The following is a 14398-nucleotide window of genomic DNA, read 5'->3' as shown; positions in this document are numbered from 1 at the left end:
TGGTGGCTCTGCAATGGACACAATTGTATTACAATGTTTTCTCAGTAACGATGGATTTCAGCAATAATCCTATTTTCCTGTACGCAAAATGTTTGTTCGAAGTTTTCAAATCTATCTTGCACTGTAAATCATTTTACTTCAAGTCTTTATCTTTATCTTGATCGTGTCTGTTCTGCAATTTCTTCTCACTTTCTTTGCATCAAGCCAACACCACGGCATATACAAGACATGTTCTCGCTTTCAGTGGGGCATTTCTGTCACAGCCCAGTTCTGCAAAGGTTTGGAATTTCCATGTGAAATAATCCGAAAATGAGTAAAGGATCGCACCTGACCGGACGTCATTAATGGACGAGGTGAAGGCCAGAACTGTCTCTTGCCGGAATAAAAATATGAAGACCATTGATTTATATTGTCATGATTTTGTGGTGAAAATATAAAGTTTTACACGATCACTAACCCTGTTTCCCTGGCAACAACTCAGGGTTTGATTAATACTTGGAATAATCATTACAATCACATAAGGTTCTCCTGCAATGGAAACATCGTCAACTACTACAGTAAATAGGATGCACCTTAGATCGATTCAGCAGCAGGAGATAAACTACAGTAGTCTGCTCAACTAGTCACATTACGTACGGTTGACACACAGTAAATATAACCTGATGGACTGTTTGAAAACAAGACTAGCTAACCAGCCACGTCAGTGTCCCTAAATCATAAGCAAGAGTTTCATTAACAAATGATTACCTAGGCCACTAAATCTTTTGCTGCCTTTGTAAGTAAGATCCCCCTTATCTACACTGTTTACTTTATTTGTTCATTGCGAAGGAGTCCCTCATTTTCCAAGAGGTCGTGTTGTCTTGTATTGTCGCAGTAAACCGCAATGATCCAAATCCATATCCTGCATTGACCTGCAAATTTCAACTCAAGTTCAGTCTGCCTCTGTGCCTCATTGTAACCTCGCTCAGTAGTGGGTGACCATTGGATGGTGGGGAAATATTTCACCTGTGGATCAACCAGATAAAAGTCTGACTCATCTTATGGAGGAGGTAACCTTACCTCACCAACACATCATTCTAAATCCATGGCGCTGCACCAAAGTCAGAACGTCTTTAGACTGTGAGCCAACCTTCCACTGGAGAAAGGTCAGTAGCAGCCTGACATGTCTGAGAGACAGCTTATGAGTCGAGTGTGGACTAATACCAAAACTTCATTGTGATTCCAGCCCAGTCCGGCATTCACGCAGGTACCAGCTCAGTGCCTGCTCGCTTGCGAACCCACAAACTCATTCACCTGCTTGTTTTCGTACCTGCTCAGGTCGCTTGGTCACTCACCCGCCTGCCCTATCCCTCCAACCTTCACTGACTCACTAGCTCATCCACCTTACTCTCCCCCCACCCGACTCCAGATGGCTTTTATAGTCCTCCTGCTGAGAAAAAAAGACGGCTGTTAGAAACTTTATTCCTCTAAATGCAGAGCCATTACTCTGTTTTAATGTGCACGTCTGCACATCATACACTCGTGTTTGCCACGAGCCCATGGCGTCAGGGGAAGGGCAATAATGTCAGACAAATTGTGTAAGTAAATGGGCGCTGGGTCGTCCCAGAGACGAGCACATTGCCGCCCTGCATGCCAATAAGACAGTGAGGTAGCAGCGCGCTGAAAAGCAATTTATTGAAATGCAAAAAGAAGAGAGAAGGCTCAGAGCAAAGATGCTGACAGGACGAAAACCTGTCGCCATCCGTCTCAGTTTGCCAAGTTTTCCGTCTACAAGTGAGCTTCTCACCCTCTCCCAGAGAGGGAGAGGTGTTCCCTAGAAATAGAGCAAGAACAGCTGGTGTGCCGGTGCAGTCACAAGCTTTTCACGCCGGGGCCGAATGGGGAGGGTTTCTGAGGTTTTGATGGACACCTTCGAGGTTGATAATAAAGGACTCTAATTGAAACTGGAGCTGAAACAAATTCAAAGTCATTCGTTCAGTGTAATCCTAATATTCATGCTCATGTTTTTCATTCCGGCTAATCCGTGTCCTCTGACACCAAGGCCATCTTCTTTCCATTAGCACTGCTGTTGTTGTTTCTGCCAGTCTCCTCCCTGTGAGATCGGCGCTGGTGCTCAGAAGACTGAATAAAAAAAGTTTAAATCACCGGCGCCTGCGAGCCTGTTTGCACTCTGCTGAGGTAGTATGTATCAATCACCTCACCAGTGTTGGGTGAATGTGATTTAAGCGTGAGCTCCTGTTTTGTCTCACTGAGTTTTATATCTCATTCACTTTACTGTTTCTTCCCTGCCTCCCTGTATTGTCTGGATGAATGTCTTTATCTCTGCCATGTGACTCATTTTTAGAGAGATATATAAGCCTGTTTCATGTGCTGGGGCCTGGCTCTGCCTCTATGGTCTCCAGGGTTGTATAGGCCCTCCAGCAGGGCTGGGCCCGGCTGCTGCTCAACCCCTGGGCTAGCCCCTGGTCCACCTCGCTCTACTGTGATCAGCACCACTCCTCTACAGGCCCTCCTCCGCTCTCTTCCTCGATTTCCACGAGCAGGCAGAATAAGGCCAGATTGTTCATCCTGACAATGAAAGAAAAACCTAATTGACTCTTCCTCTCCTCTTCCTCATCCCTCCGGCTTGTCTACAATGAGCCTTGAGGCTCTTTTTAGCCCGAAGCCATCCTTCTGTCAAGGGACATTATTCTCCTTTGGTCACAGCTTAAGAGGCTAGGTTTCTTCTAGGCAGGTAAAACTGGGCTGACAGTTGGAGAGAAAGCAGCTTTGATCTCCACTGTCTTCACATTGCAGAACCAAGATGACAGGCAAGGGAGCCTTAGGAGCACTTTATTCCACCAAAGGTGCTGGAGAGAAAACACTCAGGCTTGTAAAAACGCCTGCAAATCTTGGCTCTCACATTCACTGAAGCCCAAACAATACCTAAGCTGGCCCCTTGTGAGTCCCCTATAGTGTCTTCCTGAGACTCAGGGAGCCTCATTCCTCATTGGTGATGTGCCCTGTGTTAGAGGCTCCATATGGAGGTGGTGTTTTATCATACTCTCGCCTGCCCCCATTAAATATCTATTTTTACCTGAGCAGTCTGCTGTGGCCTTCGATGATACACAAACACCTACGGTGAAGCACCACCTATAAGAAGCAACAGTAGAGGATGGGCTCCAGGTGTGGTCGATATCGCCAATAAAAAGCGTTGCAAACATAAATTGAAGGTACATTTGTAGCCACCAGTAGTCCCTTTTCATTATAAATAATTTAGACAAAATGATAGTGCTGACATTATACGTACAATATAATAGAGTATAATAGAACAGTCCCATTTTATAGTCTCTAAAGGTGCCACAGTGTTGACTCAGTGACTCAGGCACAGTTTCAATGAAGTATAAATGCTTAAAGCAGGTCATGATACTGGATTTGCATGACATGGTGCAGGTGTTCCTGTAGTTGTGTTCACCTGCTGAATCATTCAGTAACGTGTGTGAGACCCCTTCAAGTTCACACAGCTGTGGACTGTCCACCTTCTTGGCGCTGACACACGTGCGACAGGGATATTTTATACACACGTAACAAGAATACCAGAAGTTAATAAGTTGTGGATCACATAGCACAGGAAACAAACTCTTCTGTATGTTTTAAACTGAGATACATATATGCGTATTAACCATATGATACGTATATTTTTAGATTATCGATTGAATTTGTGCAAAATGGTGGCAGTAGACTCTTCCGTGTGGCTGCTGACGGTGGCAAAATGTTACTAGTGCAGCTTTATCAAGACACAGCAAACATATAGAATGCAATAAAAAAAAAAAAAAAACCCTTCATAAACTGGCAGCATGCAGTTTAAATGTGCTGAAACGTGCAGAATTTTGCCTTGACTCTAAGCTTTCACGTTGGTAGTAAAATAAATGACAGAAAACGCAAAGATGTACTATATTTATAGTGTCATTTTATGTGCACTGACAGGCTACGTACTTCAGCCCCAACATCCAGTTTATGTTTACCAGTCAACTTACGACGAGTGGATGTAAATAGAGACAGGATCCCCGGTGAGCGAGTGGCATTTAGGTCTGTAATTAAGATTGTTTTTTGTTTCATTCTCTCCATCGTATCATGTCAGCTCGTTATAGACGCACATTTTCCACTATTATTTATGCCCGGCTCGACGCGTGCTACATATTCATGGCATCCGGAAGAAAAAATGCAGAGTGTGTGAAGTGAAGTTTTGCTGTGTTTGGTGCAGCTCTCTTAAGTCTGAGTCTGCAGACTCTAGGTAATGTGACAGTGCAGCCCAGAGCACTCCATCCTTACCCTTGCACAGAGGGAATAGGGAAAAGGGGGGAAGAGAGGATAGGTAAACAGAGCCATTAGAGACAAATCTATTTCTGAAGAAAACAAAATCACATCATCAAACAAGAGAAAAAGAAAAATATGATCCTGCAGCCCTTTGGGCCCTGGCGTAGCAATGATAGCCGACTATGGCATTTGTCTTTATCAGTCTGCCTTGAGGGAGGGAGAGCGTGGTGGGAAGGCGCGAGAGTAAAAAGAGAATGAGAGAGACGATGGAAAACAAAGAGCACCTCGTCTTTTTTTTTTTTTTTTTACTCATCACTAAGCGCTGGACACATTTGTTACTTTTCCGATTTAATGAGACGATAGCGGCTCATGCGTGAGAATTCCTCTTTCATACATGTTCTGTGGTTTTTCGGAGCCGCTCTCAGATGGCCATTCTTTAAATATAACAGAGTGAAGGGCTCGGTGGACAGCGAGCCACAGCATCATCAGTCATGGCTAGCCTGGGGAGGCATGCGCAGCTTCATCAAAATGACAAGATTGACTTTCCAGATTTTATCCTTTCTCCGTGACATTTGGTTGTTTATCCTGCTTTGCAGTAGCAGTACAAGAGAGTCTTTGTGGACTGAGAGGCTTTCTTGAAATAGATATACATGATTCAACAGACTGTGGCGACCTTAAACACATATTAAAAGAAATATATAAAACGTATAGCAACATCTGCCTGAGCAACTATTGCTTCTATCACACTGGAGGCAGTGATATGTTTTGATTTATTACCACAGGTTAACCAAGGATGAATACAGATGTCACCATGCTAACATGCTGGCAACACAGCTGCTGACATGGTGATGTTATGCAGGTCACTGTCAACCATTGTTGTGAAGCGTTTTAGCATGTTAACATTTGCCAATTAGCTCCAAACATGATGATGACAGAAGAAAGGTAAGAGATCACCAAAGTTCTTATGATTCGTCCTACATTTCACTCAAAATGTCCGATATGAGCCTCATAGTGGTGTTAGAAGAAAAGTCAGGTGATCGCCAAAGTCATTAGGCCTCATCATCTGGGGACCATGAGTGTCTGTGCGAAATTTCATGGCAATCCATCCACGAGTCGTTGAGAAATATCAGTCTGGAGCAAAGTGACCGTCAGTTGGACGGACTCTGGCGTCCCCGGAGCAGTGCCAAGCATGCACGTCTAAAAACAACAGCGGAATGAAGGCTGAGCAGATATTTTAAACGACGTCCTCTCTATCATTGGCAGGCACGTGTCCCTCCTCCTCCCCTCTACGGCCCCGTGTGGCCTTTCATTAACTCCGTTTCTTGGGACAATCAGGTACATCTGTTTCTCGGCGTCAGATGGACTGGATTTCCATCTGAGAATTCATCACCTCCACAAGGATGCCTCTATTTGCCCTCCATCTTGGCTGGGCTGTATTATAGCCTGTCTGCCTGTCTTCATAGCTGATGCCAAGTCCTTACAGATGCTTCATCATTTCCTCTTTCCAATGCCAGTCATTTTTCAGTCTTTTTTTTTTCTTTTCTTTTTTTTTTCTCTCCCTGTGTGTGTATTATTATTATCTGCCCAGAGCGGGCACTTTCTGAAGGAGGCCTGTTTGTGCTACAGCCAGGCTCACAGCTATTTAGTGGCTCGGCTGTTTTCTTTTCTTCTCCCTCTGTTCAGTTTGAATACCCCAGGGAAATTTGGCTATGTCTCTGATATCTTTTCTTTGTCCTGCTGTCCTTTTATTTCTCCTCATCAGTTTGCAGTTTGCCAAGATACTGTCACTTATTTTGACATCTAATTGTCTCCTAAGTTTTTTTTTTTCCCCCCCTAGCTGCCCAAAAGATATCTGTAGATATCACTGTACTCGTCAAAAAAAAAATCAAGACTTTTTTAATTTAGTGCTTTTTTTTTTTTTTTTTAGCTTATTCATGTCTGAAATATATCTCTAATTATTGTTTTCATTCCTATTTAGAGTGATGATGATAATAATATCTCAGACGTGTTAAAGAATATTAAAGCGAATGCATCGAATCCTCAGACATCTGAGCAATGCGTAGCAGAAGGCAGGGGGTGGGACGGTTAGTGCCAACATCCTCTATAAGCTGTGCCAATGCTGTTTCAGTGAAAAACGACAACACGGTCTTTTGCGACTGGTGAGCTGTACGCCATCTGGACTCAATTGAAAGACTCGAGTGTCTTAATTGGACACTAGTAAAGAAGCTCCCGCTCCGTTCACACAGAGCGAGGGGTTTCACGCCCGTTTTGTGTTTCCTTTGACAGTCCCTGCTGAAAGTCAAACCTAATTCGGCGATTATGTGACAAAACGCCGGCGATGATGGTTGGAGACGACAGTGATGATGGTGATGATGATGATGATGATGATGATGGCAATAATCATCATTGGTGTCATCATGTTGTGCTTTAGTAGTTCTGCAGTCCGGATAATTCAGGATTTTTTTTTTTTTTTTGACGAGGACGAACTCTTAACAGCTGAATTGTCAAATGGTGAAATAATGGTGATGGATGCAGCGGTGACAGTTGTGCTTCTATTTTAGCACTGCAAGAGTGAATAATGAGGCTCTCTCTCTCTCTCCCTCTCTTTCTCCCTCTCCTCTCCCTCTGCCCTTTGCTTCAGGTCAGAACATCGCGTTCCCCCCGGTGGCTCTGTGGGTAACTGTTGGCCTGGCCGTGTGTCTGCTGGTGCTGCTCATCGCCCTGGCTGCTGTCTGCCGCAGGAAGATCAAGGAGAGCTGCGAGGAGGCCAGGAGAGAAGGTAGAGGGAGTGGAAGAGACGGGGCGGGAGGGGGGCTGGAGAGGGAGAGAGGCGACTGTGAAATTCAAAAGTAGTATATGTTCTAACAAGAGTACAATTCATTGGTGATAATTCGCGAGAAAATCCATGTTTAATCCTCAAGGTCAGATAAAAGCATGTTTTGGGGGGCTGTCCTGCCTTCATTAGGGGCAATATGAAAAGTTAATCTCAGAGCAGTGACAACTTTGGAGCTATACGCATGAAAGAAAATAAAGTAATGGAATGATTTTCTGTTTTTTTTATTTATTTTTTTTGTGCTGTGTTGGCCTGCTGCGTACACAGTTCAAGGGCTTGCTGAATAATGAATGCTAACCTATCATGCTCTCCGGCCCTTTCAACCCTTCTCAGGGCCTTCATTAAAATGCAGAAGGCCTCCTTAAAGTCTTCACATAGTGAGCAAGTAGATGATATGCATAATTGCGACGTGTTGCCCCGGATCATGTGGGAGGCACGACGAGAGAGAGAGAAAGAGAGAGATAGAGCAGAAAGCAGTGATGAGATGTTAACTGCTCAAGGAACTTTGAGAATCCAGAGGGAGTTCTGCTTAATGCGTATAGGCAGGATCTCGGATGGTGGGACACATATCTTCGGCAAAGAGGAACATCATTACTCGGGTCCAGTAATTAGCGTTGTGGAATAGCTGAGGATCGCCGCAAGTGCAAAGAGAAAAAGTTTTGAAATGAGATAGATAGTGCAGAGCCACCAGCTCTGCTGTAATGAGATCCGCTCAGAGTGGAGGAGACATTTAAATAAAGGTCAGCCAGTGTCTGCACCAGGGCCCAGAGGTTTGAAAATAAATATGGAAGTGACACAGACTCGGAGGAGAGAGTAAATAGCTCCGTGGAACATGTGAAATCAAATGAAATGGAAAGACAGAAATATAATGCAGGTCCTCCCACGGGCAAAAGGCTGCGAGGGTTGTGGGGCCCTTTTTTCTTCAGTGGAGTGGACGAGGAGCTGCGTCGCCCCACCCGCAGCACTAAGACCAAAGGCAGGATTGATTACATGGTCATCCGCTGTCCTCCTTATTGAAATGTTAAGTCTCATTCTGTCCCCTGCCGGCAATGCTTCTGCAGTCTTTTGGTCCTTTTTTTTCCCTTTTTTTTTCCGAGCATGAACCTGAAGAGTGGGAAAGCTGACTCTTATTCACATATCATGCCGACTCTTTTACTCTTGATAGAATGATACTGTATGAATAAAGATGTGGAGGGGTTTTAAAATAGGGATTGCTATGCACATATCCCGAGCTGTGGGGAGGGCAGGAAGCAGAGAAGTGCAACCTAATTGTGGTTGTCTTATCTTTTAATGGCGTTCCCGGGAATGGCCAGATTGAAGTTGACTCTCTCTTTTTTTTTTTCACCGTGTCTGGGTAGCGAGGGGTGGAGGGGTCAGTGAGAAGTGGAGAAGTAAGTAAGTCATTTTTCTTCGCTGTCATAATGTATGTGGAGGAGCCGAATGTGTATCATAACAGAGCAGAGCAGGTTGTGGGATTGCAGTGAAAGCTCAATTCCAGGGCCGGTGTTGTATCCAGACACCAGCACGGCTCTGTTCCCTCTGATGTGTTTCTCCCTCTCTCATGTCCTTCCTTACATAATGACTGTGTGTATCTAATACATGCTCGCGCTGACCTATCCAGGGCCACTGTTCCATTTCTCCCCAGCTTATTTTACATTTAGATAAGCATATGATTTAATCAGAGCTGCGCTCGGAGATGTAGGTGACGGGGGACGGATCTCCCATGTGTGACAGATGAAAGTCATAAGGGAAGCAGTGTTTCCCCCGAGGGGGTTTTTACCACGGGGATGTTTCACAGGGGTTAACCCTCAGGTTTACCATTGACCAAATGCAGCAATTTAGCAATCGTGTGCACAAGGTTCACGTGCAGTACCAGACATGTAAATGTATTTGTCTCCAGTCTACAGTCTGTGAAACCCTTGTGAAAAAAACAGCAAATGTTTTTAAAATCCCTGGTCAAAATGTTGGCAGGAGGAAGCTGTTTTCGCTTGTGAAATGAGCAAAATTGTTTCATTTTTGTCATCAAGAGTTGATATTCAAAGACAGAGAAAAATGAATTACAGCCCACGCAGGACAAACAATTCTGTCATTAAGCCTTATGTCCCAATATGCACAAAGGATTTAAAAAGAAGAAGGCCCTGCTGTTTCTACGGTGCAAGAATGAATTAATTAGGCCCACTAATCAGTGTATTTATAGAACTATAGGTTTACCAACTGGGGCCGTTTGCCTTTGCTTACATTGGGAAAACACACCGCAGTGCTAAAAGAGATTCAGTGGCAGTGCTGCACCACATCTGTGGAGGGAGAAGGGAGGATGATGACAAACAGTAGCACTCTTCTGGCTTCACTGACCAGTCGTTCCTGTCCCCCGACTCGCCCGTCTTTTATGTGGTTTGTCCAGCTTTGGCGCAAAAGCCACAGCCACTCTGCTCTGCTTACCCCCACACATGTGGGATGCAGCCAGTCTTTTATTGTAACACTTGCAAAGTACATAGAAAGCAGTTCTCACTCCCTGCCCCTGTGGATGCCCTCACCTTCACCCTGACTTTAAGGAGCCTTTAAATGAGTCTCACTCTCCCATCAACCCCCCCCCGAAGTTTTCCCACTGCTGCCACAATCATGAGACCCTTAGTCAATTTGAAGGTGGTGAATAAAGTGGTGCACACATGGTGGATGATACACAACAACAATTCTGTGAGGAAATGGGGATAGTTGCATTTTTTTCACGGTGCTTTCACACATTAGTGTACATGTTATTAACAGGTTAGCTGAAAGGCTCAGACTTTCAGTTCAAGGTTTGGAATTAAAAATACCATCCTGGCACTAGTGTGTGGAAGGAAAAAAGCCTAAATCTGAAGATATTTCACCAAAGTCATATCCTGGACTAATTACTGTTAATGTGTTGTGATAAAAGGTGGACATATCCTGTGAATACTGTGGTAATACGTGATTTTAGATAACCTGATGACAAAACACAAAGTCTGTACGTGCAGCCTGTATATGCATTAGTCCAGGTGCGGGTGGACTGATGCATTTACAGGCTGCTCGAATCTGGGAATCTCAGCATGTTCCGCGGCTGCAATAATAAGAACTTCTGGTTAATTTCCCCAGAGGGTTACAGTCTCTGCTGTCAAATTCAGAGAGTATAAACAAATGAATTGTGTTGCCCAGACAGCTAATTATCAGCTTCGATCTCGCGTATCAGACGCCAAACAGCGGATCTCTGACCCGATCGCATTGAAAATGCTGTCACAGAATGAATCTCAGTCGCCTGGATGCACTGTGTCAGGCCTATTTTTAGCGTGTGTGCGCGCGCACATGCATGCCACGTGTATATGTAAGTGTGACGGCCGTCACTGACGTGCCTCCCCGAATGTTTACAGGGGGGTTTTTCAGAGGAGCCTGCAGCTGAAGCCTAATGTGATTACTGTCTTTGTGAAAGGGTTGGATAAGAGGTTAAGGGGTGGGTACGGCGCGTGTGTGCGTATGATATGGCATTGTGAGGAGCTTCATCGTCATATGCCTCCGTCGCTGCGGCTTGTCCTTTGAGCTGTGGAGGGATCGGCTCACCATAGGCTTTTGATGAAATGACTACATTGTGTGTCTGCCTTTTGTACTGTGGCGCCCACTGATAATGACTCCTCTGTCTTCCCTACAGCTGAAGAGGCCAAGGTTCTGGAAGAAGAGGAGTCAAAGACAGGTCAGCCAACCCACACCTGGTCAAGCCTCGGCCTCTGCATGCATCAGGGAGCTGCTGTCTGTTTTTAGCTGGCGCTGCAGCTGCGCCATCGCTTGTGGCAAGTGCTGGTCAGGAAACTGCAGCAGACAAAAATCCCCTTTGTCACATCATTTAGCTGCAACGTATACTAAAATATTTAAATGTGTTAAATTTCTTGCATTCAGTCACATGAGCTGTGTAATCATGCAAAGCTGCAAACACTGTCAAAAACAGGCAACAGTGCATTTTCTCCAACAAAGACACCCAGAAAAAAGAATCAGCGCAGCATCAAGTGGGCAAACTGAGCCTGTGAGTGGTGCAATTCACTCTTTGCACATTCAAAATATCAACGAAACCTCACCCGGAATCGTATTGCAACACATATGTTATTTACTGTGTGCAAAGCTGTCACAAAAAATATCAAATAACACTGTGTTCTTTAAAAAGACGTCCAGGTGGCAGAGGCTCAACAGAACAAGTAGCTGAATGTTAAGTTTGTTTACTGAAGTGTGAGTGAAGGCTGATGAAGCATGAGTGCACGTGAGAAATGAGACCAGCTCCAGGCATCGAATCCATTCAACACAGCAACCCAGTGGCATAACTCTTCCACTGTGTGTGTGTGTGTGTGTGTGTGTGTGTGTGTGTGTGTGTGCAAGGGTTTGAGGCAGAGAGAGAGAGGGGAGAGATGAGCACACTAATTTAGTGATGCCAACAAGCTGTTTTACATTATACGTTCCCCTAAAGCCACGGCTATAACAGTGAAATCTATCTTGTCTATAAATTTAATGGTAACAAGTTCCACAAGTTCCAAGTTGCACGAAATGCCAACAATAGCACCGCCGTGTCCTGCACTCAAATGACCCTGTTTACTGAGCCGAACTGATGTGGCACTGAATCCTGGTTGAAATGTGTTATGCATATTGTTATCGCTCGGGATGAGTTGCTCTGAATTCCTATGATGAATAATCCAGCAAAATGGATGGACATCACCTGTGACAGTCCCTGCATCGCTCAGTGCAATACAGAGTTTGGCAAGACACTATTCTTTCAGATCTAATTAGTTTAAATCACTCAACAAAGGCAATGCCCAGAAGGAGTCGTATTCCACATTTAGAAATTCTGCCCCTCGGTGAAGAGACATTTAACAACTGTTCAAAGCCCAGCATTTAAACAAAGAAATAAAGATTAACAAGACTAAGACTCTACAGCCACGCTGGCGGCTCTGAGAAGCTGCGTAAGGTAGAATGAATGAATGAATGAACGTTAATGTCAGCATGCTAACGTGCTCACAATGATAACGCTAACATCGTGGTGTTTGCAGGAGCATGTATAATGTTTCAGAGGAAAGAGTAAATAGCTTTGCTGTTTGCTGTTTGCTGAATGATAATGCCAACAGTGGCAAAGCTAACGTTATAATGTTTGGCATGTATAATGTTTCAGAGGAGAACAGCTTTTATGTATTCTTTGTGCATGATCCTAACACATACGTGCTAAAGTGCTCACAGTGGCTTACATGCCGATGTTGAGGAGGTAAAGATGAACCAGACTGTGAGTCTGCAGCCACGCGAGCAGCTCTGAGAATCTGTGTAAGGTAGAATGATGCTTTAAGCTATATGTTAATGTCAGCATGCTAACATGCTCAAAGCAATGCTGACATGATGATGTTAACAGGAGCATCTGTAATGTTTCAGAGGAAAGATTTAATAGCTTTGTTTTTTTTTGCTTTAGGCCTAATGCCATCACCATGCTAGCTACCTCTCATCAGCAAAGCTAATATCCTAATGTTTATCGTCGTTGCTTTGCTATTTCCTTTGGGCTGGATGCTAAGATGCTTACAATGATGAAGTTAAGTTAAAATTAATGTTAAGCATGTCCACCAATTTAGTCCGACGTGTTAGCATGTTAATATTTACTCATTAAAATTAATTTGATGTTAGTTATCGGTTTTACTCGCTACTCGTCTTTTGCTTTCTTAATAATTGCAGTGGACCAGGACAAAAACTTAGTTATGTGCTTCTTTTTATGTGATGAGAGTGATGTGAAATTATGCTTAGCATGACCTTATGAGCCCAGAATTAATTTCACCATTAGCAAGCAGAGCCAGCTTCTTCTGCCAGCCCAGCCTCGGTGACTACTGCTCACAGCAGTGAGGGCAGTTCTGAGCAGTTCTCCCTCAAGCGTTAATGTCATTAGAGTTATTCATTTGACTCCTTCTTTAGTCTGATTGAATTATTTAGCCTTTCTGTGAACGGCAAAGTTAATACCATGTGATTTTAATAAGCTGAGAGGTGAAGGAGAGTCTCTGAGTGAAGGGGGACAATGACTTTTATTCTCTAATGCCTTTCTCATGAATGTTTCAGAGAGATCTTGCAGCAAGGAACGGGGTCAGCCATCCCACAACTAGTGAGACTTAATAGTTTAGCTTTAGCTAAAAGGGGCAGGGCAAGGGGAGAAGGGAACTCAGAGACCGCAGGATGGCTGTGTTCCAGAGACGAGGCGGCAACTCACAGCCACCCTTTGCTCTCGCTTCCTCTCGTCATCGTCCGTGCACCTGGTTGATCCAGGTGGATGTTGTGGGCGGCGAGCTGGTGAAGTCAAGCTAATGGCTTTGCCTTATGAGATCACTCTGTAAGCACTCCAGACAGGCAGCTTTGTTTTGCCATCTGGCTCCAATTGCGCTGACAAAGGCAGAGGTTCCTGCATGAGACAAAGGAGCTGAAATGAGCCCCACTTTAATAAACCCAGGATGATGGGGAGCCACGTTTGTGTGTTATCTTAATGAGCTGTCCAAAGGAAAGTGCGCCTCCCCTTTCAAAGCCAGCCTGATTTGAACAATAACCAGTGATAACTAGGGACCTGGGCTCATTCATTTGCAGTGGGGTAGGATCCCTTTTGTTGCCTTTACAGCAGCCGCAAATAATGTTTAACAAACACTGGAGCTCAGATTCTGGACTTATTTGCAGCTGCTTAAGCCAACAGCAACCCCTTTCGCACACTGGTACACATGCACACACATGCGAAGGGACACCCACAGCACACACAGGAAGAAACGCTGTTATACTGCTAATCTGCATCCACATACGGAGATGTGGAGTGTGTGCAGTCGTTGCCGGCTTCATCCCTCACCCACCTCCTCCCTGAAATGTGTTCAGTAATCTGAGCATGATGTGCTGTTTAGAGGAGGCTGCAGTCACGCAAGTGCAGCTCCTCCTGTCAGAAGCTGGCTTTAGTTTGTGTGCACTAGCCCCTGTCTCCCTAAATCCTGGACTCTGAGGAGGCAGGCCTTAGCAACAAGGCCCCTGGAAGAGAGTGTTAGTCAGTGACCCAGTTCTTTCATAGACAAAGAATTGTCGGAAAGAACGATTTGACACGCCCTCTGAAAAGGAGGCTCCATGTGAAAAACGGTTTTATTAACCCTTCTTAAATGAGGCGAGGTCCCTTGAAGGTGGAAGGTTAGGGAACGTCAGGCCCTGTAAAGCTGATGGCAGAAGGAAGCCCCAACCTTCACCGTCGTCTGACTCCTTCACGCCAAGGCCACCACTGAAAGATGG

At 44.7% G+C, this 14398-nt stretch overlaps 1 protein-coding gene across 5 annotated transcripts in view; it reads left to right on the top strand.

The window, feature by feature from the left end:
• cd276 (CD276 molecule) overlaps positions 1-14398 on the top strand; it is a 70926-nt gene that overhangs the window by 41153 nt on the left and 15375 nt on the right. For all 5 annotated transcript variants that reach the window (XM_037096039.1, XM_037096038.1, XM_037096041.1 and 2 more), the window contains exons 5-6: positions 6938-7075; positions 10788-10829. In XM_037096039.1, the coding sequence (XP_036951934.1) occupies positions 6938-7075; positions 10788-10829 (180 nt within the window). The remainder of the gene's footprint in view (positions 1-6937; positions 7076-10787; positions 10830-14398) is intronic.

This window comes from Acanthopagrus latus, chromosome 4 (assembly GCF_904848185.1).
Source record: "Acanthopagrus latus isolate v.2019 chromosome 4, fAcaLat1.1, whole genome shotgun sequence".
Classification (NCBI taxonomy): Eukaryota; Metazoa; Chordata; class Actinopteri; order Spariformes; family Sparidae; genus Acanthopagrus; species Acanthopagrus latus.
The sequence above is the reverse complement of the archived record's forward strand: the minus strand, read 5'-3'. Positions and strand labels throughout refer to the sequence as shown.